Below are 25,760 nucleotides of genomic sequence, written 5' to 3' on the forward strand. Positions count from 1 at the left end.
AAATCATGGAGATACATAGAAGATTTCAAAGAGTTAACTAATACTGTGAAAGTAGACACCGGCGAGGACAGGTGGTGCTTTAAGTAGGGTAAAGCTGGAAAAAGGAGATTGTCTTTTTCCACATCTTGAAGTTCAGGCTGCTAAAGAATCTGCTCCTCTTTGTTTTGCATGATATAAAATGAATACTGCTTTATGTCTGAGATGACATCTTATCCAGTACACTGGATTCATTTAGATGTGGAAAGACATTTCATTGTCAGCTCATTAATTAACTAATAACAAAGATATAAATAAAATACACAGACCATTAAAATAAAGGTTAGATTTGATTTTAAAGGCCCAATCTTTCTTGCTGGACTTACAGGCTTGAAAATCTACATAAATATATCCTCTTAAGACAAATATCTAGTGGTGGTTTCTTATTTACAATAGGTGCTCCAGTTTTATGGTCCCGAGTCTTGAGGATCCTGACGACCAGGTAGGAACCTTTGTTACAGATCATAGCAAATGACTAGGCAAGGGAGTGATTTGAGACACAGCAAGCTGTTGTCTATTTAATTAATCAAATGTGGTAGCATGGACATTTCTACACACCATGTTCACCCCTGAAATTATCAGGATGGTCTACATCTGTCATTCAGATTAGATGTACAGCTACAAATGTCATCTTTGTTACTCTGCTGAGGGTGCACCTGCAGCCGTCCCTGGATCATCTTCTGTCATTTCAATTATCATCTGTTTGTATTTACTCTTGAAAAATCCAGCCTAGAAGTGAATGAAAAAGCACATAAAATACAGCAATCATATATTAGAGTTCCAATAAAAATGTAACCAAGCTGACAAAAAATGAGAAAAAAAAACTTGTAAACTTTTAATTGAAAAAAGTATAAAAAGAGTCTTTCACCTTATACAGGCTAGCGGTGAGTAAAGCTAGAAAAGCCAACCCTCCCAGGGATCCTCCAATGATCGCTTTGGTGAAATTCAGCTTAGGATACACTTCTACTTCTGCCTCAATCTGACAGATGAAGTGACAGAATGTGAATAAAATTAAAGCTCTTAATATGCCAAACAAAAGAAAATATTGTATAATCACCTTGTGAACAGGAGGATTGTTGTCAGACCCTGCTGAAAAGTAGATGTACTGGTTTTTGTCATACTCCAGACTGGCAGTGCTGGTCAAGAGGAATTTGGCAGACTGAAGCCCAATCTAAGGGAAAAAAATACATCGCGAGTTGACCCTAAATTAGATACTGTTTGATTTAACAGGTAAATAGTTATGTATCTAAACATTTAGCAAACAATCCAAAACACATTAATTTAACATAAACTACCCATCCATTACCTGCTCTATCCATCCTGAACTGAGGTTGGCAGAGATTTCATACATCCTACTCTCCCGTATTCCCATGAAAGTGTTGCACTTGAACACTCTGCACTTGGCTACAGAGCAGTCCTGAGAATGATTTAAACAAGACTGAATCCAACAAAAACTGTGATAGCTGAATTTGAGATAGGTGAGGTGAATGTTAAAATCTAAAAGAGGTTGAATTTCAAAAGCTCAAGTGCAGAGGTATACTTACAACCACCTTATTTTTTCTGATCTGAGAAACAAAAGTTTTGACAGGTGGTTCTTCGTCAATTCCTCTCTGACAGTCTGCAATCTGAAATACATTTAATTCAGGTATGCTTGGTTTTGTCCCAATTATACCACATCCATTCATCCATTTAGAAATGATGGGTGACTCAAGACTTTTGCACAATACCTGTAGACTGATCAAATTCACCCAAATGTCTTTTTTACCAAGCTTCACTGGAATCCTGATCACCACAGTGAAATTAAGTGCTCTGATATCATTTGTAATCTGATAAAGAAAAGGACAACCAAGCAATACAATTAGATTTAGATTATACAGAACATATAAATGCACATATATAGATTTATACAGAACTTATATTTTGACCTTAATTGATTGCTGGACTGGTTTCTGCAAATCACTCCTCCCAAATGTGAAATTGTTGTAGCTGAGAGAGCTAAACAGACATATTTAAAAAATTAAATAAATACCATGTAATACAACATTTGTTAATTTCTAAACGATGCTTTTTATTTCAAGTGGAAGAACCCATACCTTTCAAATGTCATAAAAATGCTATATCTCACATCAATCGATTTATTTTTATAGAGTTCATTTGTAGTGGCATGCTCCTGATTTCCACTGAAATGAAGAAGTGAAATGATTCATATTTTATCTGTGGGACTATACAAAAATATACCAAAGGAACAGTACCTGGTGGCATTTGCAGTGACAAAGAGCTTCCTCTCAAGCTGACTGTTGGTGTCAATCCCATAGGAGACAATGAAGGAAGCCTTAATTGAATGGAGGAGACATATCAAATTGCGTCATCTCTTTTTGCTGTAAACAAAACTATAAAGAAGTGAGAGAAAGATATTCTAAGCAAAAACACCTTAGTTTTGTTCTTGAAAATTGGTTTGTGGATAGTGCAGTCTGTCCTTCCTCGTGATAAACCATCTTCACTGTCCAAAGAGTTGCACCCAATTCTTCCCTTTGTTATAAAAATAAAATTACTGCTGGATGTATTGGAAGAGCAGCAGATCAGTGATGAACTTATACAGACTTGATCCTGATGCCTTACCTGCTGAATGGTGAACTTCCTGTAGGAGAGTCCAGCTGGGTACGTGAGAATAACACGACTGTTGTAGGAGTTTTCTCCTCTGTTCTCCACTGTGACTGTGACATCCAAAAGCTCATCAATGCCCACTTTAACCTCTGAGGATCTGTCAGAGTATTAAGGAGGATGAGAATAAAGGAAAAGGAATACAAGCACAAGCAAAACAAAGCTCTATACATGAGCCTCACCTGGTGAACGTAAAATCCACTTTAAGGTTATCAACACATTTGTTGTCAGTGCCACAGTTGATGTCAAACCCTAACTGTGGAAGAGAACATTTTGGAAAACATATTTAAATGATGAATGACTTATTCCAATTAGCACATTGTATGGGGAAATCCAACAACCAATTTTTTCATTCTACCATCTCGTGGAGGTTTTTTGCAGGGAAGAAAACAATTTCTGATAATATTCTTGATCCACTTCTGGACAACTTTGATCTCAGACACAAGCTGTCATTCTAAGTTAAGAATTGTGTATTTTGAGCTCTTTTTTTAATTGCTTTTTGTTACTACTGCATTAGTCTTTGACTGGTAGTACAATTAGCCATACATTAATATCCAATAGTAATTTTCTTTCTGGTGGCGGAAGAGAAATAAAATGATTACTTAAACATTAAAGCCTTTTACTGTGCTCCATGGTGGACATAGAGAGCTGGAAATACAACAGCTGATCACTTATTCTTATTATAATTCTTTGAAGTCTGCTTAAATCCAGCTAATCTTGGGATGTTGGACTACTTTGTTTACTTTGTTCTTTTCATCCGTGACACCTTAAAGGCCGGTCCGTGAAAATATTGTCACACATTAACTGGTCCGTGGCGCAAGAAAGGTTGGGGACCGCTGCCTTAGCTCACATGATAGCTGGTGGGCTAGTGACTCTTACAGGAATAACACCTTGACCCACTCTTTGTTTCAAACTTTGTTTCACTCTTAAGGCCATTATATAGGGAGCGCATTATAAAAAAGGAATGTGTTTTTTGCAGAACATTTGTATTCAAAAAAACAACTGTTAGTTACATCTTTGTATTTACGCCCAAGATATTGAGCTTGATTTAAAATAAAATAAAAGCTGCAAATTTGTCCAACAAAAGGTCGCCGTGAACATCTACATTAAGAATGAGTGATTTCGAAAAATGTTTTAATGCACAAAATGTTTGCATGGATTTTACATGTTCAGTTTGTAAAGGCCTTTAGTCTTTGTTTTCCCCATCAGATGCTGTAAATCCTTTTGGATGACAGAAATTTTTTCTGGAACTAAAAAGACGTTCAGTGGCCTGGATCACTTAGAACTGACACTTTAACTGAGTTTAATGGTCAATTTCATGTCAATAATTTAATTAATTAATTAATACGAGGGAAAGACTTAAGTTGTTTTCTTGGCCCAATTGTTTGTTAATACACTGTGTTTAAATATTACTTACAGGATAAATGGTTGTTGTTTGAGCCTGTGAGGAAAGACTTGGTCTGGGATTTCTGTTGATGGACAAACCATTAAACATGAATTTGAGTTCATTGGAAAGAGAACTAAGAGCATCTTCTGGACAGGCCTGCAAAAAAAGAGCAATTTGGTTTGTATTCAGTGTTGTAGGACTCTCTGAACTGAACTTTGATTGTTTGCATTGGTTTTTTTTTGTTTGTTTGTTGTTTTTCCTGATATTATTCGATTTTTACCTCAATAAGTAACTTTAGAGTTGAACACTGTCGTCTTCTTAAGACCACAATGACTGATCCAGATTGTTCTTGTTGTTTCCCACTGGCATAAGCTCGGTTGTTTGGAGGTTTACGTGTGGCATCCAGTGTTATAGTATAATTAATCACTGCTTGAGCTGGAATAAAACACAGTTTGGATTCAATGCTACAAATGATGGGCAGTGGCTTTGTTGTTGAATGATGTAGAGTAGAATGATGAACCTGTGTGGACTGCAGACACTCTACTCATGGTGAAGCAGACTGTAGCTGTGTTCTCCAATGGTTTTGAACAGCCTTCATTCTGAGTAGGGATTTGGTTTGGGTTGAATGACACCTCAGCTTTCACCATTACTATGGGTCTTGATCTAGAAATGAACATCACAGGAAAATACCACACTGCATTTTTTACAAACCACTACTGCTTAAAGGTTTTTGATCATGCATCATTTGTTTTTATCTAATAGTTTATATCAAAGTGTCTAGAAATGTCATAAATTATTGTAATAATTAAAAAGATTTATTCATGGAATTCATTCTAAACTTTTAACCAGTGGGGCATTCATTTCTTTTATTTAACAGAAATAGTTAATAGAATTAAACATGGACAGTAATAATGCATGATTGGACTGTCTTGGACTTACCTCAATAAAACAACTTTGCCCTTTGAGCCCACCGCTAAGTCAGGCAGTCCATCACCACTCTGGTCAAAAGATGACTGACTGATTGACAGGCCAAAGAACTTCAGTCCTGACTGGACCTCAGAACCAGTAATTCTCTGTGTACATGAAAATATTTGATATTCAAACTGCAGAAAATGACTTTACATTACAGATTAGTTTAGTCATCCTCGTGAGTTCTTTGATGTTGTGTACCTGTGAGTAGGTAGGACTGATTCTTCCTCCTCCTTCGCCATTAAATATGTAGATGCTGCCTTCACCATTATTCTCCAAAGGTGCTCCAACTGCCAAATCCCTGAATCCATCTGAGTTTAGATCAGGCAGCACAGCAAGAGAAGAGCCGAACCTTCCCTTGACAGCTGCACGTCCTCTTAGTATTAACGGATCATCAAAATTACACTCCACAAACTAAAATGACGAGAGTGAATATTATATGAACATTAAGAAAGTTGACAAATAAACCGATTAATTTAACTGCAGTAGATAAAACTGTGATTTACCAAACCAGTTAATCTGCAAACATAAACTCTTCCCTCTCTATCAGGCTCCATGTACATTGGGGCTGATATGAAGATTAGCTCAGTGATGTCATCATTATTTATGTCCATGGCACACACCTCTGCCCCGAAATATTCACCAGTCTGATACTGTGTAAGAAACACATTATTGATGAAAATAATCAGATAAATGAAAATAGTACAGTTTTGTTTATATATAGTCTAAATATATTTTACATTGTCATTCAGGTCTATCACTTTATACTGTACATACGTACCTGCCATGGAAAGGGCTCAATCTTTTGATTTCTAAAGCTATCTCTGTTAACAGCAAACACAACTCCTCTGTGTTTATATCTTGGAGCACCAACAACTGTCACTGAGCCACTCCAGGATTTAGCAATTGCCATGGAGTAACCTAGAATTTAATAGTCAAGCAGTCTTCAGTTAAAAAAGTAAAAAATAGTCAAATATAGTCATACAGAGAATTTATAAATATTTTCATTAATATTTAAGGTGCATGGAAGATGTTTTTGTCTTGAAATGTTGTCATTTGTGGTATTTCATATTTTATGTGACATAAAGCACAATCAAAAACAACATGACTAACATTAAACACCTAATTAAAGCATACTCTTCCTCAGCCTTTGGAATCCTTACTCATCCTTTATATGTTGTCTATTTTCCAAACTGATTGGGGGAAAGAATTACAGCACAGCTATGTACATACTACATGATCACATGTTTATGTGTTAGTTGTTACCAAGATAGCTGTCAGGCTCCAAAGACACGTCCTCATATGTTTTCACCTTCTGGCCTCCTGTTGTGTATTGCACGTAGCCTCCCTTCCACTGGTTTGCACCAACAATAGACATCTGAATTCCCTACAGTGCAGACAGAAATGTACAGAAAAATAAATGTGTGAATGTTTTATACAGTGCATTTAAATTTGGAGTTTTGTTTGGTTTTCCTTTCTTTTTATCACTTGACTGTCTGAGTTTAAAGTGTTTTAAATTACCTCAGGCACATAAACTGCACTGAATCCCTCTTGAGACATTTCCATTTTCAGTGACTCTCCACTGGTTTGTGATCCTGTAACATGAAAATAATAAAAAAAGAACTTAAAGGACAGACTGTGTAATTTCAATTTGTTCACGACCTGAAGGACTGATTCTAGACAATCACTTGCTCTTTATTAAAAATATGTCATTTATGTGTTGTTTAACACACTAATGTAAAGAGATAAAAAAAGGTGAACATCTCTCAGGCCTTTACTGCAGGTGGCTTCAGTTGCTTTAATTTTTATAGCTGGGATGTTTACAGAAATTTTAACAAAGTTGTAACATTTTTTAATGTTTGTACCTTCGATAGAGAAAATTTTGTCCTGTAAATTCTGTCTTATTATTTCAAGGGCGTTGAAGTCCCTAACTTGAAATACGTGTTTGTCTGACGGAGACGATGCAATGGTTTTCAGCTCCTGTTCTGCTGCAGGTTTATTAAATGCATTCCCCACCTAGAAACACACACACAGCTTTTACTTTACTAGCACCCACACAGTCCTCCTCATGAAGAATGGTGCCTCATTTCATTAGTGTCAGAAAATTAGGTTAACTTTACAGGGTCATTGAAAGGATTAACCTTTTGAAGAAACTGGTACAGTGTAAAACTGAGCAGGTACTTACCCCAATAGCAAATCGAACAATCTTTTTACTCTCAGCTAGCCTTGCTACATATGGTAAGCGATGTGAGTCATGAGATTCTCCATCAGTAATAACTATCAGCACCTTCTTTGCATTTGATCTGGATCCTCTTTGTGGTATAAAAACATTTTGGCTGATGAATGAAGAAAACAGTTTCAGTTCATCTTTCTTTACAGTGCATCTTTTAGATGTTGAAGAGAACTGCTTACATAAAAATCATGATGCCTTCTTTTACAGTATTTTCGCTAATATAACAAAGAATTATGATTTTTTTTAAAAAAAAAAAATAAAGCTCTACAAGTTATCTCTAACCTCTGACATACTTCATTAACTGTGAAAGATGTGTAACATCATGGCAGCACTTACACAACATGTTCGATGGCTTCAGCTGTGTAAGTTGCTTGGTCTAGTTGTTTTATTCTATCAATGTTAGATTCCCATGATCCAGATGAGAAAAAATTATCAAAATAGTAATGGACCTTTGATGAAGTAGAGAACTGGGAAACAGAAAACTTGAAAAGAAAAAAAGTACAGAAAATCAATCATTCCATCAATTATGGAAATAAAGAAATATTTAATATTTAATGTCTGTTCCTCACCTTTGTATCACTTGAGAGAAAAGACCGAACCAGATTTTTCACAAAGGTCTTCATTGTTTGAAAATCTTCGCTATATACACTCCCTGAACCATCCAACAGAAAGGCAATGTCTGCTTGCAGCGGGCATTCTGCCAAAAAGATGGGTACGAAATGTAGTGTTGAGCAACTTTAAGTGGCCTTTCTTTGTTAGGAAGATTCACACTTTGGTCCCATTTGCCATTTGAATCTTTGGTGCACGCTTATTTGTGACTTGGGATGTTTACATAACTGGGAGTCAACTGCCTTCATAAATTATGTTTGTGTTGTAATATGATTTCTGAAACTCTTAAATCTTACCCAAGCTAAAATCCTAATAATTAAAAATAATTAAAAAGTCAAAAAATTACTACTTAAAGCAATGAAAACTAATCTCAACCTATTAAAGTGACTCTGGGGGGTAAAATGAAACTGAATTGAAAATTCAAAGCATAATTAAAACTAATTAAAAAAAATATTTAAAAAAGCACAATAACTGCAATAAATGAGCTTCAGACTGTTTAAAATGTATTAGGTTATTGGGTCACAGCGATTAATTGTGTGAATGTGCAGTGACATAAGTATTTATAGATTCTATTATTATTTTGAGTTTGTTTTCACAAACTTAGTATCCTGTTACCTTTGACAGAAGGTGGTATGGGACGCTCAAATCTATTGGAACGGTTTATTTGAAAGCACACTCCACTGTACATGGTGATACTTTTGCAGTCCTTTGGAATAGTTGGACCGCATGCCTCAAAAGAGAAAAGATCAAATTATGATGAATCAAGCATGCTGATTATTCTTCCATTCCAGTGTGACACGTCTGCAGTTCACCAACTCACCACAGCATTTTGGGTTCCAGGATCACTTTTCATTGTCAAACCAAGAGACATGTTGATAGCAAAATCTGGCTCTGTATTTAAAGCATTGAGTATATATTAAAACACTCATAAAATAAATGTTGGGGTCACTAGAAAATACATTTTATTTAAATGACTGCCACTTTTCGTACCACATTACAAAGGGAAAGAATGCAAAATACACTAATCAAAGTTCACTATTACTGTGTCTGAAAATCAACAAAAAATAAATAACTTTTAGCAAGAATTAATTAAACAAACAAATACATTCAATTAAGTGTTTTGTTATATCATGAAATGGCAAATGCTTAACAATGCATTACAAACTCGCACATTTCAGTTTTTTTCTCTAGAAATCCACCTTATCTGCAAATTAATCTAATTAATGTCATATTCCAAGATCTCAATACTTGAAAGATACTGTCAGAGTTTCAGGATATTGTGTTAAGACATCAAGAAACTACCTACCTTGAAATTGTATATTTAGGCAGTTTTCACCAGAGATGGTACACCTGTATATTCTCCCCTTTCTGTTTTGTGAATACTGTTCAAGTGGGGCACTGACAAGCAAACTAAGGAGAGAAATCCAGACATTAGATAACATTTGGTGAGCAAAGTGCAGTGAAAAACCTCCAGCTGTTAAGCATTAGTGGTGAATGTTATAAGCAGGCAATTGTAAACCCATATTAAACATATCTATGCTCTGGCTTACTCTGATTGTCTTTGAACCACCTGGTAGCCAAAACCAGCAGCAGAGTTCCTCAGGGTCTTCCAAGCCACAGGATCAATATTGAAACTAAGTGCAGCATTTAACACTGATAATTAAAGAAAGAAAAACATTATTAAAGCTTATTATGGAATGATAATGTGATTTATTTCAACAGCTCAGCCTTCTGTGTTTCTTTAATTACTAAATTAATTACAGGGGGATCACACTCCTCAGCCTCCCTGGGAAAGTCTATGCCAGGGTGCTGGAAGGAGAGTCCGTCTGTTAGTCGTACCTCGAATACAGGAGGAACAATGCGGTTTTTATCCTGGTCACGGAACACTGGACCAGCTCTTTATCCTCTCGAGGATACTTGAGGGTACATGTGAGTTTGCTCGACCAGTCTACATGTGTTTTGTGGACTTGGAGAAGGCATTCGACCGTGTCCCTCGTGGTGTCCTGTGGGAGGTGCTGCGGGAGTATGAGATGTCTGGCCCATTGCTACGGGCCATTCGATCCCTATACAGCCGTTGCAAGAGCTTGATTTGCATAGCCGGCAATAGGTCGGACTCATTGCCGGTGGGTGATCGGCTCTGCCAGGGCTGCCCTTTGTCACCAATTCTGTTAATAACTTTTATAAACAGGATTTCTGGTGCAGCCAAGTGGCGTAGGGCTTTCACTTTGGTGGCCACAGAATCTCATCTCTGCTTTTTGCAGGTGATGTGGTTCTGTTGGCTTCATCTGGTGAGGGCCTCCAGCTCACAATGGAACAGTTTGCAGCCAAGTGTGAAGCAGCAGGAATGAGGATCAGCACCTCCAAATCTGAGGCCATGGTTCTCGGACAGAAAAGGGTGGAGTGCCCACTCCAGGTTAGGGATGAGTTCCTGCCCCATGTGGAGGAGTTTATGTATCTCGGGGTCTTGTTCACGAGTGATGGGAGAAGGGAGCTGGAGATCGACAGATTGATTGATGCTGAAACTGCAGTCATGTGGACGCTGTACCAGTCTGTTGTGGTGAAGAGAGAGCTGAGCGTAAAAGCGAAGCTCCCAATTTACCGGTCGAACTACACCCCTTCCCTCACCTGTGGTCACGAAGTGTGGGTAGTGACCGAAAGAACGAGATCGCTCAAACTAATTATTAGGTATTTAAACAGTATGATGCACATACATACGTACACAGTATGAAAACTGATCATTATAATAGTGTATACATTTGCCCTTTTACAGTACTGAAAAAAAGGAACTGAATGGACAATCACGCCATTGTGCACATACATCCTGTCCTCCTCAACTATGTCAGATTCATCAGTTTATATCACACACACACACACACACACACACACACACGCTTAACACAGAAAATGTCTGAGGTTTGTATTACAACTCTACAAATCCAAAATTTTAATTAAAATCAGCAAACTGTGATTTTTTGGGATATTCAAACAATACAGAGTAGCAAATACTTTGTCACATGATTAGGATACAGGAAAAATCAAAAGGGACTGTCATTTCAGTTACCAGCAAACAAAATTACACTTTTTTGGGCATGACCGGACACATCTTTCTCTAAATAATCATATAATATGGTGCTAACTTTGCATTGTTCCTGGCTTCTTGCATCTTACATTGTTCAACAGTGAAACATTTACAGTGAGAAATATAAATGTAATAAAAAAATATTGCTCATCATTATAACATGCTGTCAATCTTTTGTCAGGACAGCCTTACTGTGGTCATTATGGTTTCAAACACACATTTCTGCAGGTAGCTTTGTTTACAGAGGATGAAATTCAAATAAGAAATAAGTAAATTGCCACTAGCAAAGTATGTCTAGAAGATATAGTTTCACTTCTAATTTGTATTACCAGTACTCCAAAAAATCTTTTTTGGGGTGAAAAATGTTGCCACAATTTTGAAAGACAAAATGAGAAGGCACAAACTTGCCTGACAAGAACAGCATAGCACTGATGATCCAGTCCATTGTGTTACTCCCATGAAAAAAATAAACTTAAGTGTGATTTTTTCTGTTTCAGTGTGACTACTCAAATGAGCTGTTACTTCTTCTGAAAGTGCTGAAGGAGTTGTTGAAACTAAAATGCAGAATGCACAGAGTGAATGCTCAAACTTAAGACAGTCATTTAGAGGAACTCTAATGTAGGAGGAGTTATAATACTGATATCACTGTCTGTTATATTTGACACACAACACTTTGGTAAACTATTTAAAATTGATGTGACTGTTAAAGCACAATTAAAAACAATATCACATATACTAAAAAGATTGAATAATCTATTACTTTCTGGGCAACCAGATGAAATCATTGCAATCACAAGTAAAAAAAGGAAGAAATCTGACAGTGTAAATGTTTTCAGGGGGCTTTTGCCCACTGGTAGGCAATTTGGCTGTGGGTGAGGAACCAGACAAAGAAGAAATCAGACGACCCTTGTCACAGAAACACTAAGGAAACAGGCCTAGGGAGGGTGCTTCCCATATGGAAACGATATATATAAATCTTATAAAGTTTTTATCTGTCTTGTATGAAACTTGTATGAAAAGCATACAAGAGTGAAAACACATAAGATCCCTTGAAGAATTATACAATGAAACTTGTAGGTTTTGTATACTTACTAAAAAAATATATGAAAGTAATGAGAAAGTGGCCACTTTCATGAGTAAATCATGTAAGCCTTATATGATTTATATATGATTTACTCATGAAAGTGGCCACTTTCATGAATAAATCATATATAAATCATATATGTTTTTACTACTTCTTTTCCATATGGGTTGAATGAAGATTACCTTGTGGCTGGGCCTTAGCCCATGGTGTCTGGCAGGCTGCAGTCCACAGAGCAGACATAGTCTCGGCCTCCTATCCGGTGTTTAAGTCTGACGTCATTAGCTGTGCCTGGGCCCAAACTCCGCTGCAGGTCCTTAAGTCACATGATCACAGAGGCATCACTGAGAGTTAAAAACTGTCTAAATCTTTTCATCTGTAATAAAATGATCACCGCTGCTGCTCTATCAGGTGTAACAATTCAGTTTAACATCCAGGCATCCATGAAAACCAAATTTATGAAATTTAATGGCGTTAGAAGTTATCAGGGAGTTAGCTTGCTAGTTTCCATATATAATATGGTATGGTATGGTATATAATATACCATGTTCTGATTTGGGGATTTCCAAAACAAATTAAGACGTAGGCCTACAGCTCTGCTATCACTTCCAACATAAATGAAGACAGGAAAGTAAACAGCAGTGACATTTGTAGGGTCACTGAAGGTTGGCTAGCTGGTATATAATGATGTGCTACGTGATCGCTAGCGACACAACTATGTTAGCATAATATAAACAGTGAAGCTGGAAAATGAATGCTAACTTTTTTCCACTCTATAAAAGTTAACGTGAGGGTTCCCAAACGTTAGGGACAAATGCAATCACATGGCAGGATGCTGTAAACGGACCAAACTTTAGTCAGGAGAACAAATGAGATAACCCATCCACAATACAAGGTTAGTCATTAATATACTGCCACATGGGCTGAGCTGTAGTTACATTGTAAGGTTTTAAAAACAGAGTTTTAAAATGATTAGCGGTAATAAAAACCGACAGAGGCCAACAGTGATCACTGACTGTTTTATAGGGGCTTGTTGAGATTAAATAGAACAAGATACAAAGCATTAAAATATGTTAAATACAAAACAGCCTTATTAAATGCAGAGTAGTTTGGGCCTGATAGCAGGATTCATCACATCATCACTTAAAGACCGGATAGGTCCACTTCCTGCAATGTGTGTTGGAAAGACTAAAGCCAAAGGCCTTGGCAGACCAATCCCTGTATATCAAGGGTGGTGATTGGGACATGGACGTCATCTCTCTGGTAGGGAAGTACTTTGAGCTAGTGCAGGAGGTTTAGAGATACCAGCTAGATATAGTTGGGCTCATCTTAATGCGTGACTTTGGATCTGGAGCCAGTCTTCTGGAGAGGGCTTGAATTCTTTTTGAGTCTGGAGTTTCCCTTGATGAGAGGAGGTGGGCTGGGATGGCAATAATTGTATGCCTGCTGTCTATACTGTATGGTGGAGCTTGCACATGTTTATTTTTCCCTGCACCTTCAGGCCAGAGAACAGGTCCTTACTGTCCTGTGTACTTATGCCCCAAATGACAGTTCTGAGTACTCTTCTTGGTGTCACTCCGAGGGGTGTTTGAGGGAACTCTATCTTGTGACTCAGTCATTGTTGGAGTCAAATTGTTAAATGTCATTGTGTTACTTAAATTTGTAAGTCTTAGTTCAAGCAGCAGGATCAAAGACATTCCTTTGTCTCTGACCACCTCTCCAGCCAGTTTGTTGGTGGGGGAGGCTGAAGTGTTTTATTAGGCACATCCTATCTAAAGATTCTGTTTGTTGCTTAGTAAACTTCCTGCATTTATGATCCTTTTGTGGGCAGGTCGTCACACAAACGCACCCCCAAACACAAACACACATACTCACATACATACACACACACACACACACACACACACACACACACACACACACACACACACACTTGCAAATGCATACACATGCACATACGTGCTTACACGTGCACACACATACATACATAGTGCCTTGTCTTTTGTAACCATTGGAGGGGTTTTACAATGGGAGGCGCTTGTGTGTACTGTAACTGTTTTCAATAAAAGGTGGCAAGCGGAGGCCTATGGTGGGGTCAGTCTGTGGTTGGATTCAGAGTGCTTTTCTGAGAAACCGACCAGGGCCTCCCTTGCTAGCAAGTAAAAGATGTTCGTCTTGTTTTTGTCATTAACGAGAATAAGTTTCTAAACCAGCGGGGCCTGTGGAAGCCCAGACCCAACAGTCATCCTTCTGGGAGACTTCAGTGCTTATGTGGGTAATGACAGTCAGACCCTGAGGAGTATGACTGTGAGGCCTGCATGATTTGAACTCAAGTGTTCTGTTATTGGACTTCTGTGCAAATCACAGTCTATCCATAATGAACACCATGTTTGAACATATGGATGTCCATAAGAGCAAGTAGCACCAGAACACCCTAGGCTGCATGTCAATGATCGATTTTGCAATTGTATCATCAGATTTAAGGCTTTATGTTTTGGACACTCTGGTGAAGAGAGGAGCTGAGCTGTCAATTGATAACCACCTGTGGTAGTGAGGTGGCACAGGAGGATACTGGCAGAGACCCCTATCTGTGAGATCTTCAACTCACACTTCAGCCACAACTTCAGCAGCATAACAAGACTTCTCACCTTCGCTGGAAACGCCTGGGTGTTCCCCTGTGATAATGAGAATCTTAAACAGCATTCCCTATATGCCTATATACAACACTAGCAATAAGAAGCATATGTTTAAAATAGCTCTATATATCATTAATATCACTTTGACTTTCAGATTAATCTATTGATCTTGAAGTAGAGGTTAGAGGTCAAACACGACATCGTATTGTAAATCTTCTGTTATACCTCTCTGACCTGTCTTCCCCATGTGATGTTTTTGTGTAATGTATGTATGGTCGGAGGGTAAGATGGCGCCGCCATTGCGTGCAATAGGTCGGCAGCCTTAACATGAAATTTCCCCTTGTGGGACTAATGAAGGTATCTATCTAATAAAGGTATTTATCTTAATAGTACATTCTATATGTTGACATTGCACACCACACTTGTAAGAATCCCATTTATAAGGCTTTTTGTCAGTTTTTGACAGATCAATCATTAAGTTGACCTTCAAGACCTTGATGAATGTAAGCCAAATTTTAATGGATCATTGGCATGACCCAACTTTACATCCCTGCAAAGTTTTATTGGAATTCATTTTAAAAGTTTTGAGCTATTTTGTTTACAGACAGAATGACGTGCATGCATGAACATGCACACATATGCTACAAAAAACATAACCTTCTTGGCACTAATTAAAATAGTCAATAGCCTATAAAACCTTTTGTCTAGCTTAAGTTCTTATATGCAGATGTGAAACAAAATTATTTGCTAAAATGTTGTTATGCTCAGAAAAAACATTTTCACTTGAACTTTTCACTTCAAATTGTAAAAAGGAAAAAAAGGCTTATTGTATATATAGTGTCAATTTGTTTTCATACTAATGGATTGACATTGTCAAAAAGATTTAACCTCATTATGGACAGAAAGTGAAACCTCTGCGTAAAAAAGCAGAAAAATCTAAAAATACAGTGTGCATTTCTGCTTTTCGCCTGACTTCCTGTGAAATGTCTCAACTGTCTGAGACATTTGTGCCAGTTTTGTAAAAGGGAGTCAGCATGAGTTGGTTAAACGGGCCTGTATTTAATATGCACCTACTTCATGTCTATGTATGGCTGTTTATACAGTCAGGGAAAAATTATTATGTTTGGCCACTAACAAAGAAATGTTCAGTCTATAAGTTCAATGGTAGGTTTATTTGAATAGTGAGAGACCGAACAAAAACCAAAAAAATTGAAAAAAAAAATCATTTAAAAAAGTTATTAATTAATTTTCATTTTCATGAGTGAAATACTTTTTCGATCCCTTATCAATCAGCAAGATATCTGGTGTCTTTTATACAGGTAATGAGCTGACATTGGAAGCCTTCTCAACTTGTTACCTGTATAAAAGACATCTGTCCATAGACGCACTCAATCTATCCATATTCCAAACTTTGCACCATGGCCAAGACCAAAGAGCTTTCCAAGAATGTCCAGGACAAGATTGTGGACATACACAAGGCTGGAATGGGCTCCAAGACCATCGCGTTTAGCTGGGTGAAAAGGTGACAACAGTTGGCGTGATTATTTGCAAATAGATGAACCATAATATAACTGCCAATCTCCCTCAGCCTGGAGCACCACGCATAATCTCACCTCGTGGAGCTTCAATGATAATGAGAAAAGTGAGATCAGTGTGGAATGAGAACAGTGTGGAACACTGGCTTACATTACTCGGGAAGAATTTATCAATGATCTCAAAGCAGCTGTGACCATAGTCACCCGCAAGGTCCCCCAGCTCAAGAACACACATGTAAGGGCTCATTTGAAGTTTGCCACTGAACATCTCTATGATTCAGAGGAGGACTGGGTGAAAGTGTTGTGGTCAGATAAGACCAAAATCGAGCTATTTGGCATTAACTCAACTCGGTGTGTTTGGAGGAGGAGGAATGCTGCCTGTGACTCCAAGAACACTGTCCTCACCATCAAACATGGAGGTGGAAACATTATGTTTTGGGGTGTTTTTTCTGCCAAGGGGTCAGGACAACTGCACCGCATCAAAGGGAGGATGGATGGGTCCAAGTACCATCAAATCTTGGGTGAGAACATCTTTCCCTCAGCCAGGGAATTGAAAATGGGTTGGGTGGGTATTCCAGCATGATAGTGATCCAAAACACACAGCCAATGCAACAAAGGATTGACTCAAGAAGAAGCATATTATGGTCTCAAAATGGCCTAGTCAGTCTCCAGACCCTAATCCCATAGAAAATCTGTGGAGGGAGCTGAAGGTTTCAGTTGCTGCTACAAAATACATCTGACCTGTTATTACCAACAAAGGTTTGCCACCAAGTACTAAAGCACATTTTGCAGGAATCAAATACTTATTTCATTCATGAAAATGCAAATTAACTTCTAACTGGTTTGAAATGCATTTTCTTATGGAACGCCAGGACTGCCATAATGAATTAATTAAATACACCATTAAATAATTAATTAAATGTGGCAATAATTAATTAAAATTGGAATTAATTAATTAAATAAATAGTTATGGCACATGTAATTAATTAATTATTGACACGTTTAATTAATTATTTATGTATTTCACATTTTAATTAATTATTGACACATTTAATTAATTATTTATGTATTTCACATTTTAATTAATTATTGACACATTTAATTAATTATTGACACATTTAATTAATTATTTAATGATATATTTATTTATTTCATTTTGGCAGTCCTGGCGCCTGGCTCTCATCATGAAATAATTTTATCTGTCAGCCTCACCCATCAAACTCAGGGGGCGGGGTTAACGCTGATCGAGTCAAAACCATTGCTTTGGCCTGGTGGCCATTGTTTCTAGCACACAACAACCGGCATGTGGAAGCTAACAGAACTGAGCTTTGAAAAACCCTGTTTGTGTGTCACCAAATACCGTTTTAATATTTTTTTAGCCGAGAATCAAGTGGTTTAATCTTCATGTGTCTGGTCAGTTTGTCAAGATACAGCCTCTTTGCAAAAGTGCTTCGATGATTTCGGAGATGTCTGCCCAGTCTCACGGCAAAGCGTGGGATAGACCCGCTCGCCTCGCAAGCAATCCCACCGACAAAGCGCAGGCCCCGGTACACAGCTGTAGTAACCCCCGCTGACTTCTTTTACTGAGGTTATATTTATCGGTGTTTTATTTCCTGATGTTCTTATGTGTCCTACGTGTTTCAGTCGCCAATTCTGAATTATAACTAACATTAAAAACATGTTTAAGGAGGCGAGAGAGCAAATAAATCTGTTTAACATCTGATCTTTGGGTTTTTGTTCAGTAATCAGCGTGACCTGTGTATAAACGCATAAAAGAGATAACGTTGGTGTTTCCGTCATGTAGTAACTGCTGGCTTTAACTGTACAAAGGTTGTTCGACACTATGAAACACATACAGACTTCCATGATGTTCGGCTAATATTTTTATTGTGAATATTAATCATGCTGACCTCGCTCTGTACACCACGCAGCGAGGTCAGCATATCCACGATATCCACGATATCCTCAGCTCCATGAGTTAACACAAAGTTTCCCAGCTGACTATCTAAATTCCAACTATTCCAGAGACGTGAAAATATACAGCATAAAGAAAAGTGTAAGAGACTCAGCAGCAGATTAGAATAACAGTTATACATTTAATAAATCACCAAATGAATCCAAGAAACGAGCAAACCTGTTCCGACAATTTGAGTTTGTATTCCCTCAGCTGCAGACTCGCTGCTGTTTAAATGTTTGAAAAGGAAGATTAGATATAAAAAACGTCAAACATAGACTCAGTCTGCCTTCACATTTGATATGAGGCCAGCACGTATAGTGGCTGTGTCCTGTTTTAAGATCATACATGTAAAATTGTTGTCTGACCTCCGTCGAGCCAGCCGCTCAGAGTCCGTGGTTACCATGGTTACTGCATAAGCAGCTATAATGTTAACAGCTGGCACTGAGGAAACCTACCGGCAGCATGGGTGTTTATGTTTTTCATTGCAAAAGAACCGTCTGAATGGTTAACTGAAGTTAACTTGGATAAATTATAGTTAAGGAGTATCACAGATAACGCCTACGTGAGCTGTTCGACTGTTTACCACTACACTGAAATCAGCAGGCTATTACTGAAATACACGTGCTATATCATAAACTATGATATAAATTAGGGAGGTCCTATTAACATGTTTAGTTTTAAAGGACACCTTCCTGCCTTTAGTCTCCTTCATGAGCAGCATTAGTTTTCTTCTAACATCCAGAAGTCTGCACGATGTGTTTCATAGTTTGTAACAAGCCTTTGACAGGTAAACATAACATGACCGAAAAAGCAAAAAAAAGAGAGAGAGAGTGTTGAAAATGCTCTCAATTATGGAGACAGGCAAATGGTTCATTTATGTTTGATGTGTGTTTATTCCTCCCTAAATATCGTCGGTGAAGTTCGCCATGCACGTCAGCTTTTCCTGCGCATTTTTATACCTCTGCCAACAGAGAGAGAAAAAAAAATCACATTCTAACAGACAGCTGGTGCTTGGAATACAGTTGAATAACTATTAAAAAACAGATGATATTTAGATGATAGTTCAGTCTAACACGTGCCAGTGAACCATTAAACGTCTGTGAAACTATGCAGTTATGAAACGTAACTTTAACCTCAGCCAAACCGATTTGCTCAGTTGTAAATAAAACAGCGAAGTAAACGTGACCCGACAGACAGAACCTGAGTGAATGAAGTCCAGCGTTTAACCACTGAGAGCTAAAACTCAGCTGAAGTGTCAAAGCTGTTTGCCGGTGATTGGACATCAGCCGCTGATGAAGCTGGTTCGCTTATAAAGTGCTCTGTAAGGAAACAAGCTCCAGCAGCTCTGCGCTCGGGGAAAACACTATATTTCCTTATCTTGTGCAGAAAAATGCGCTGACATTGCGTTATATCGAGTACCGGCTGCCCAGTTAAACTGTGACTATCACCAGGTAACGTAGGCGTGTTTCTTGAATTAGCAGCAGGTGTTAAACAGCTGACAGATGAGGAGGAGAATGCATGCAGGTAAACTGAGGGTCTGTTGAGCTGATCGCTGGTTTCGTGAGAAAAATGTCAGCTCGTTCTTTATGTTACAGAAGCACAGAGACACAAGACCAGGCGGAAAGAGACGATCGTTCGGTGAAAATAAGAATCTGAGAATGCAACATGTGGAACACGGAGAGTAAACAAACCGGTTAACGTAACCCCCTCGGTGCACTCTGCATGCTAATTGTTAGCAGAGCTAGTGAAATCTCTGAAAACATCTGAGCACTTTTGCAAACATGTTCTATGTTGACAACCTGACCAGACATACGTCGCGACATTCGCGGCTAAAACACTGTTAAAAGTGTAGCTGGTGACAGAAAAACGGGGTATTTTAAAACTACACCACCACCATTGCTGCCTGTGATTTGATCTGCATTCTGGGATACCTGGCTGCCCCAAGTCTACACAAGCAATCGATTATCTAGGATCGACCTGTTTTGACTTACTTTGCACGGCAACCAATCAAATGTTAGAGAAGCTGCATGGGCAGGGTTAGCCCCGCCCCCTGAGTTTGATGGGTGAGGCTGACAGATAAAATTATTTCATGATGAGAGCCAGGCGCCAGGACTGCCAAAATGAAATAAATAAATATATCATTAAATAATTAATTAAATGTGTCAATAATTAATTAAATGTGTCAATAATTAATTAAAATGTGAAATACATAAATAATTAATTAAATGTGTCAATAATTAATAAATTAAATGTGTCAATAATTAATTAAAATGTGAAATACATAAATAATTAATTAAATGTGTCAATAATTAATTAATTACATGTGCCATAACTATTTATTTAATTAATTAATTCCAATTTTAATTAATTATTGCCACATTTAATTAATTATTTAATGGTGTATTTAATTAATTCATTATGGCAGTCCTGGCGTTCCATATTTTCGGGGGGGGGGGGGGTTGTTGTTATTATTTTGTCTCACACTATTCAAATAAACCTACCATTTAAATTATAGACTTATAGAACTTCAATCTAGGACATATTCGGGTGGTGGATCTCTTTAGTCCCTCTGGCATGTCTTGTGAAGAGGAAGCTGAGCCTGGGGATGAAAGGGGTGGTTGACACCCGTCTGCAACATTACATGATAGATGAGGCACAGTGGCTCTGTGTTAACAGACTGGGATTGTGGTTCCCCTTTTTAAAAATAGAAGGATGTAGCATATCCTCCAGTCGCTTCTGGCTGTGGAAATAAACAATGGAAATCAGCTTTCTCTGTAGGATGTCTGTAGGGTGCAGGCAGGGATAGGGATAGCTCAGTAGGTAGAGTGGCGGCCCCATGATCGGAAGGTCGGGGTTCGATTCCCCTGAACAGCTACCCTGAGGTACCCCTGAGCAAGGTACCGTCCCCACACACTGCTCCCCGGGCGCCCAATGGCTGCCCACTGCTTCACTAAGTGAATGGGTTAAATGCAGAGAGGGATTTTTCCCACGGGGACCAATAAAGTACACCTTCTTCTTCTTCAATGCCAGAAGAAGCTGGCTTGCTCAGTTGGTATAGGTGTTAGGACATTCCTGTGGCTCAGTGTGCTACGAAGGAGGTATATGTAATGACCTCATGAATTCTTTTATTATTTAGGCTCTTACATTTAGTTTCAGAGCTTGTTAATGGTACATGATTCAGTATTTAGTTGAGTTTGGTGTTAAACACTATTTCACTAAGTGCATTTTTAAAAAAAATAATTTAAGAAACTATTTTAATAGTCAGAAGCTGATTGAAATTGGTAGTAGGTGAGGGACCAGACAAAGATCAATTCAAAAAGCCCTATGAGTGAAAAGTCTAGTGAACAGTTTGCCCGGCCCAGGGTAGGGTTATCGGAGTCCGATTTCACAAACGTTAAGTGGCTTAGTCTAAGGAGAGAATGTATGTAAGTTCCTTAGATGGCTTAGAACAATGATTTTCAAACTTTTCACAATGAGTACCACCTCATAAAATATATGGCTCTTAAGGTACCACCACTGTAACCAACATTAAAGTACAGTAGTATAGGTCTATTTAACACTAAATATAGTTTACACAAGACAATTTAATTTCTTATATGAATTATATTTATATTATAACTGTCATAAACAGGATGTGATGAGTGATAATAACAACTGCACTGCATTAAAACATTTACAGCAGGTGGGATATCTGGTCTGATGACCTGATGAAACCTGCTTCCAGGTCCAAACTATTCTGTGTTTATTAATGCTGTTGCATTTTTTTTTTTACATGTTTTAATGCATTTTATTTTGTTCTATTTAATCTGAACAAGCCACTAAAAAAAAAAAGGCAGTGATCACCGTCGGCCTCTGTTGGTTTTTATTACCACTATTCATTTTAAAACTCAGTTTTTAAAGCATTACGATGTAACTACAGCCCAGCCCATGCAGCAGTATATTAATGATTAACCTTATATTGCAGTTGTTCCCCTGACTGAAGTTTGGTCCGTTTACAGCAGGGGTGTCCAAACTCCGGCCCGCGGGCCATTTTTAATTAGCCCACAAGTAATTTTATAAATAGAATAGAATATGCCCCGCACTTCAACTTTTGCTTGAGTGTATTGCACTTCTTAGTTTTAACACCAGGGGGAGCTACTGTTGATTAAGGCAGTTGCTCAACCAAAAAGGACAATCACAGAAGAAATTTACCCCAAGTTACTAAACATGGCAGAACCAAAGAAGCGAAAGGTAGAAAGTGAGTGCAGAAAATTTCAGACACGGTGGGAGAGTGAATATTTCTTCAAAGAATCCAAGGGGAAGTGTCTGTTTGATCTGCACTGAAACTGTGGCAGTTATGAAAGAGTATAATGTACAAAGTCATTATGAAACCAAACATCAGGCCTATGCATCTTACACTGGTGCTGAGGGAGAGCAGAAATTAAAGCAAAGGGTAGCTGTCCTGCAGGGTCAGCAACAGTATTTTTTTTGTGCTCGAAAGGTCCAAGAAAAGGCTACAATAGCCAGCTATGAGGTCACCCAACTCATCGCAAGACATGGCAAGCCTTTTTCAGATGGAGACCTCATAAAACAAGGCCTCGTTAAAGTCACCGAAATAATGTGGCCGGAAAAGTGCAGGACTTCAACAACGTCAGCATGTCCAGAAATACAGTTGTGTGACGCACTGAAGACTTGTCACCCAACATTAAACTGCAACTGTCTGATAAAGCTTGTGCTTTTGATTTTTACTCCATCGCAAGCAGTGAGAGCACCGATGCCACAGACACCGCACAGCTGCTAATTTTTTTGCGGGGAGTGGACGAGAGCACGAGCACTTTAGGTGAGTAAAAAAAATAACTGGTCAAAATCTACAGTCCTTCCGATTAATTGCTCCTTCCATAATTCCTCTTCTACACCACTGCAATCGGGAAATATAAAATATTTACGTATTAATGTTTCTCCCAAGCTTGCAGATCTAACTAAATTAAACCATATCCCACTTTTAAAGAAAGTAGAAGGTGATCTGGCTAGGTGGAAATGTCTACCCATATCACTTATGGGAAGGGTTGCTGCTATAAAAATGATAACTTAAATAACAAGCTTGAAATGTACCCGTCCCATTTTCCCCTTTATTTTTTTCTCTGTACTGTAAATCTTCCGTCTAACAAGAAATCTGAGTCTGCTTGTCTGAGAATGAGCTACCAAAGCTTTTTCTGAATAAATCAATAAAGATCCATTTATGGAAAGCTGTGATGAAGGCAGTTTTGTCTTTAATTATATTCAACAATATAACATATTTGACCACTTTTAAGTGATTTTTCTAACTTTAATACACTAAAGTTTAGGTTATATACCTAATTTCTAGTAAGTGGTCCAGCCCCTCCTATATTTTTATGTATGTGGCCCTCAGTGAAAAAAGTTTGGACACCCCTGGTTTACAGCATCCTGCCATGCAGTTACATTTGTCCCTACTCATTGGGGACCCTCATGTTAACTTTTATCTAGTGGAAAAAAGTTCATCTTCCAGTTTCACTGTGTTTATGTTATGCTAACATAGCTATGTAGCTAGCCACCACGTAGTACATCATTAGATACCAGCTAGCCCAACTTCAATAACCCTACAAACGTCACTGCTGTTTAGTTTTCTGTCTTCATTTATGTCGGGAATGATAGCAGAGCTGTACGTCTTAATTTTTGCCGGATTTTTGGCTTCACAACCTTTCTTCATGGTTTGTGCACGTTGAAGCTCATTTTGCTCTTCATGGTGTTTCAACCGACGACATGAAATACCATCTTGTGGTGGCCTCGCTAGAGCCGCTGTCCACCCGCTGGGAATTACACTGCTCTCAAGGTGCTGCTGTGTTTTTACCATCCGCATGACTGCGCCGTGCGGCCTTTGCAGTTTTAAGGCCCAGGGCAACGAGCCTGCCAGCACTCTGTAGCGGCCGCGACCGCTGGCGATAAGGAAAGGCTGCTCTTTATAGAGGACTCACGATGTTTTCTGGTTGACTCCAGCTCCGAGAAGAGCCTTGGGAACTCTTGTGTTGTCTTTGCATACCTCCACAATGGTTTATTATTTAATCTTAAATTTTTTGGGGGGAGATTCCCCGTGTACCACTACAGGGAGCCTAAGTATCACCAGCAGTACTCGTACCACAGTTTGAGAACCACTGTTATAAAGCATTAATTTCTAATATGATGCTAGTCTTCTGTAAACTAATTATAAAATAATATATCTGCTCTGTATGTCTGCTGTTATTTTTCTAATTAATATGATAGAATGATAAGGCTTCATATGAAATGTAATTCTACCCACATCCTCCATATAATAAATACAGAAGAATAATATAATTTATTTTTATACATGTTACATATTTCATAATTCATTTCTTAACAAAGCCATTCACATTGTAAATGTTTTCACAATTACAGCAGTTCTTTAGTAGCTTTTTAACTAATTGTAGACAAGCAGTTTGATTCTTAATAGTAATAATAGTTACTTTAAAAATACACCTTAAAGGAGTGTCCAGAAAATCACCCAGGTAATCGCAAATAACAGAATATCATGCAAGAAGTCTTACAATGAAGCAAAATTACTGAATGTATTGTATCGTAGGATGGTAATTCCTGACCTTTTCTACAGTGGTCCCTCAACATACAGTGTCTGTTCCTTATGCCTTGTCATCAGGTACCAGCGTGAGATTTAATCAGTTTGTACACAATTGTGCTGTCCTTCTCTCACAGTATGATTTGAAAAGTTTTAGGGTCCTGAAAAAGAAATTTTTGTGTGTCTATTGCTAAAATGAAATTTACTTTCACGTTGTAAGGTTCACTTTGTGCCCCTTTGTCAGGACCATGAACAACAGATGGGAACCTCTGCTAGAGGTGATAGTGAATGAATGAGTGAGGAAGTGGTGTTAGGTTGTTTTTTGTTTATTCAGTCTGTTCTAATATGAATCTAGCAGGTTCATTTCTAAAACAGGAGGATGCATACACATCTACAAATATGTGTTTGTTGTAGGTGCACCTTCATCAGTTCCTGGACCTGGGCCATCTTCTTCTTGATTGAGGGTCCATTTATAATGACTGTTGAAAAATCCAGCCTTGCAGGGAAAAAAAATGAAATAACAGTACAATAACTGTAGTAACTTTTTGAAGTTGTGAAATCCACCAAAAAACAGTAAGAAGAGTGTTTCACCTTATACAGCCCAGCCGTGAGTACAACCAAAAAAGCCAACCCTCCCAGGGATCCTATGACAATTGGTTTGATGAAATCTGGCGTAGGATACACCTGCACCACTGTCTCAATCTGATAGATGAAGTGATAGAAAGTCAAAATAATCCACGCTTGTGCATTTCAAACAGGAGAAAATGTGCAATCACCTTGTAAACAGGAGGATTGTAGTTGGACCCTGTTGAAAAGTAGAAGTACTGGTTATCGTCATACTCCAGACTGGCTGTACTGGTCAAGAAGAACTTGGTATACTCAAGTCCAGTCTAAGAGAGAAAAAAAAAAAAGAAAAAACCAATGAGATAAGCTTAATTTATGTAGTTTGTGTTCTTTAATTGAATATGACATTTCTAAAGAATATAGTTCA

The 25,760-nt window shown here is 38.1% G+C and overlaps 2 protein-coding genes across 5 annotated transcripts in view; both read right to left on the reverse strand.

The window, feature by feature from the left end:
* Positions 1-524: 524 nt before the first annotated feature.
* LOC146568392 (integrin alpha-M-like) lies at positions 525-11,581 on the reverse strand. Its single transcript, XM_085284385.1, has 30 exons — positions 11,383-11,581; positions 9,446-9,548; positions 9,202-9,305; positions 8,716-8,786; positions 8,511-8,625; positions 7,856-7,983; positions 7,623-7,768; positions 7,239-7,389; positions 6,919-7,069; positions 6,575-6,648; positions 6,320-6,440; positions 5,835-5,974; positions 5,560-5,706; positions 5,255-5,467; positions 5,024-5,157; positions 4,605-4,747; positions 4,365-4,519; positions 4,115-4,240; positions 2,880-2,953; positions 2,656-2,797; positions 2,467-2,565; positions 2,289-2,368; positions 2,130-2,216; positions 1,962-2,031; positions 1,764-1,862; positions 1,581-1,661; positions 1,343-1,453; positions 1,094-1,207; positions 905-1,015; positions 525-765 (listed from the first exon to the last, which is right to left on the reverse strand). The coding sequence occupies exons 1-30, from the start codon at positions 11,417-11,419 to the stop codon at positions 673-675; spliced, it is 3,420 nt and encodes a 1,139-aa protein (XP_085140511.1). The 5' UTR covers positions 11,420-11,581; the 3' UTR covers positions 525-672.
* A 677-nt stretch (positions 11,582-12,258) lies between these two features.
* LOC146568393 (integrin alpha-M-like) overlaps positions 12,259-25,760 on the reverse strand; it is a 35,532-nt gene continuing 22,030 nt past the window's right edge. For 2 of the 4 annotated variants that reach the window (XM_085284383.1, XM_085284381.1), the window contains 4 exons: positions 25,546-25,659; positions 25,361-25,471; positions 25,190-25,265; positions 12,259-12,371 (listed from right to left, as the gene is read on the reverse strand). In XM_085284383.1, the coding sequence (XP_085140509.1) occupies positions 12,337-12,371; positions 25,190-25,265; positions 25,361-25,471; positions 25,546-25,659 (336 nt within the window). In that variant the 3' untranslated portion in view covers positions 12,259-12,336. Of the gene's footprint in view, positions 12,372-24,495; positions 25,266-25,360; positions 25,472-25,545; positions 25,660-25,760 lie in introns of those variants that run through there. The other 2 variants (XM_085284384.1, XM_085284382.1) reach the window with 1 other exon arrangement.

Source organism: Mchenga conophoros, linkage group LG8, assembly GCF_057382185.1.
Source record: "Mchenga conophoros isolate Kocher_MC1m ecotype Shallow Benthic linkage group LG8, M_conophoros_male_GT1.1, whole genome shotgun sequence".
In the NCBI taxonomy this organism is placed as follows: Eukaryota; Metazoa; Chordata; class Actinopteri; order Cichliformes; family Cichlidae; genus Mchenga; species Mchenga conophoros.

Bases quoted from the DNA above. Each gene is read 5' to 3' on its own strand.
- LOC146568392 (XM_085284385.1), bottom strand. From the start codon at position 11,419: ATGGACTGGATCATCAGTGCTATGCTGTTCTTGTCAG. The intron at 2,369-2,466 runs GTGTTTTTGCTT...CATTCAATTAAG, and splicing joins TTTTCAAGAACAAAACTAAG to GCTTCCTTCATTGTCTCCTA. The intron at 1,863-1,961 runs GTCAAAATATAA...TTTCTTTATCAG, and splicing joins CAGTCCAGCAATCAATTAAG to ATTACAAATGATATCAGAGC.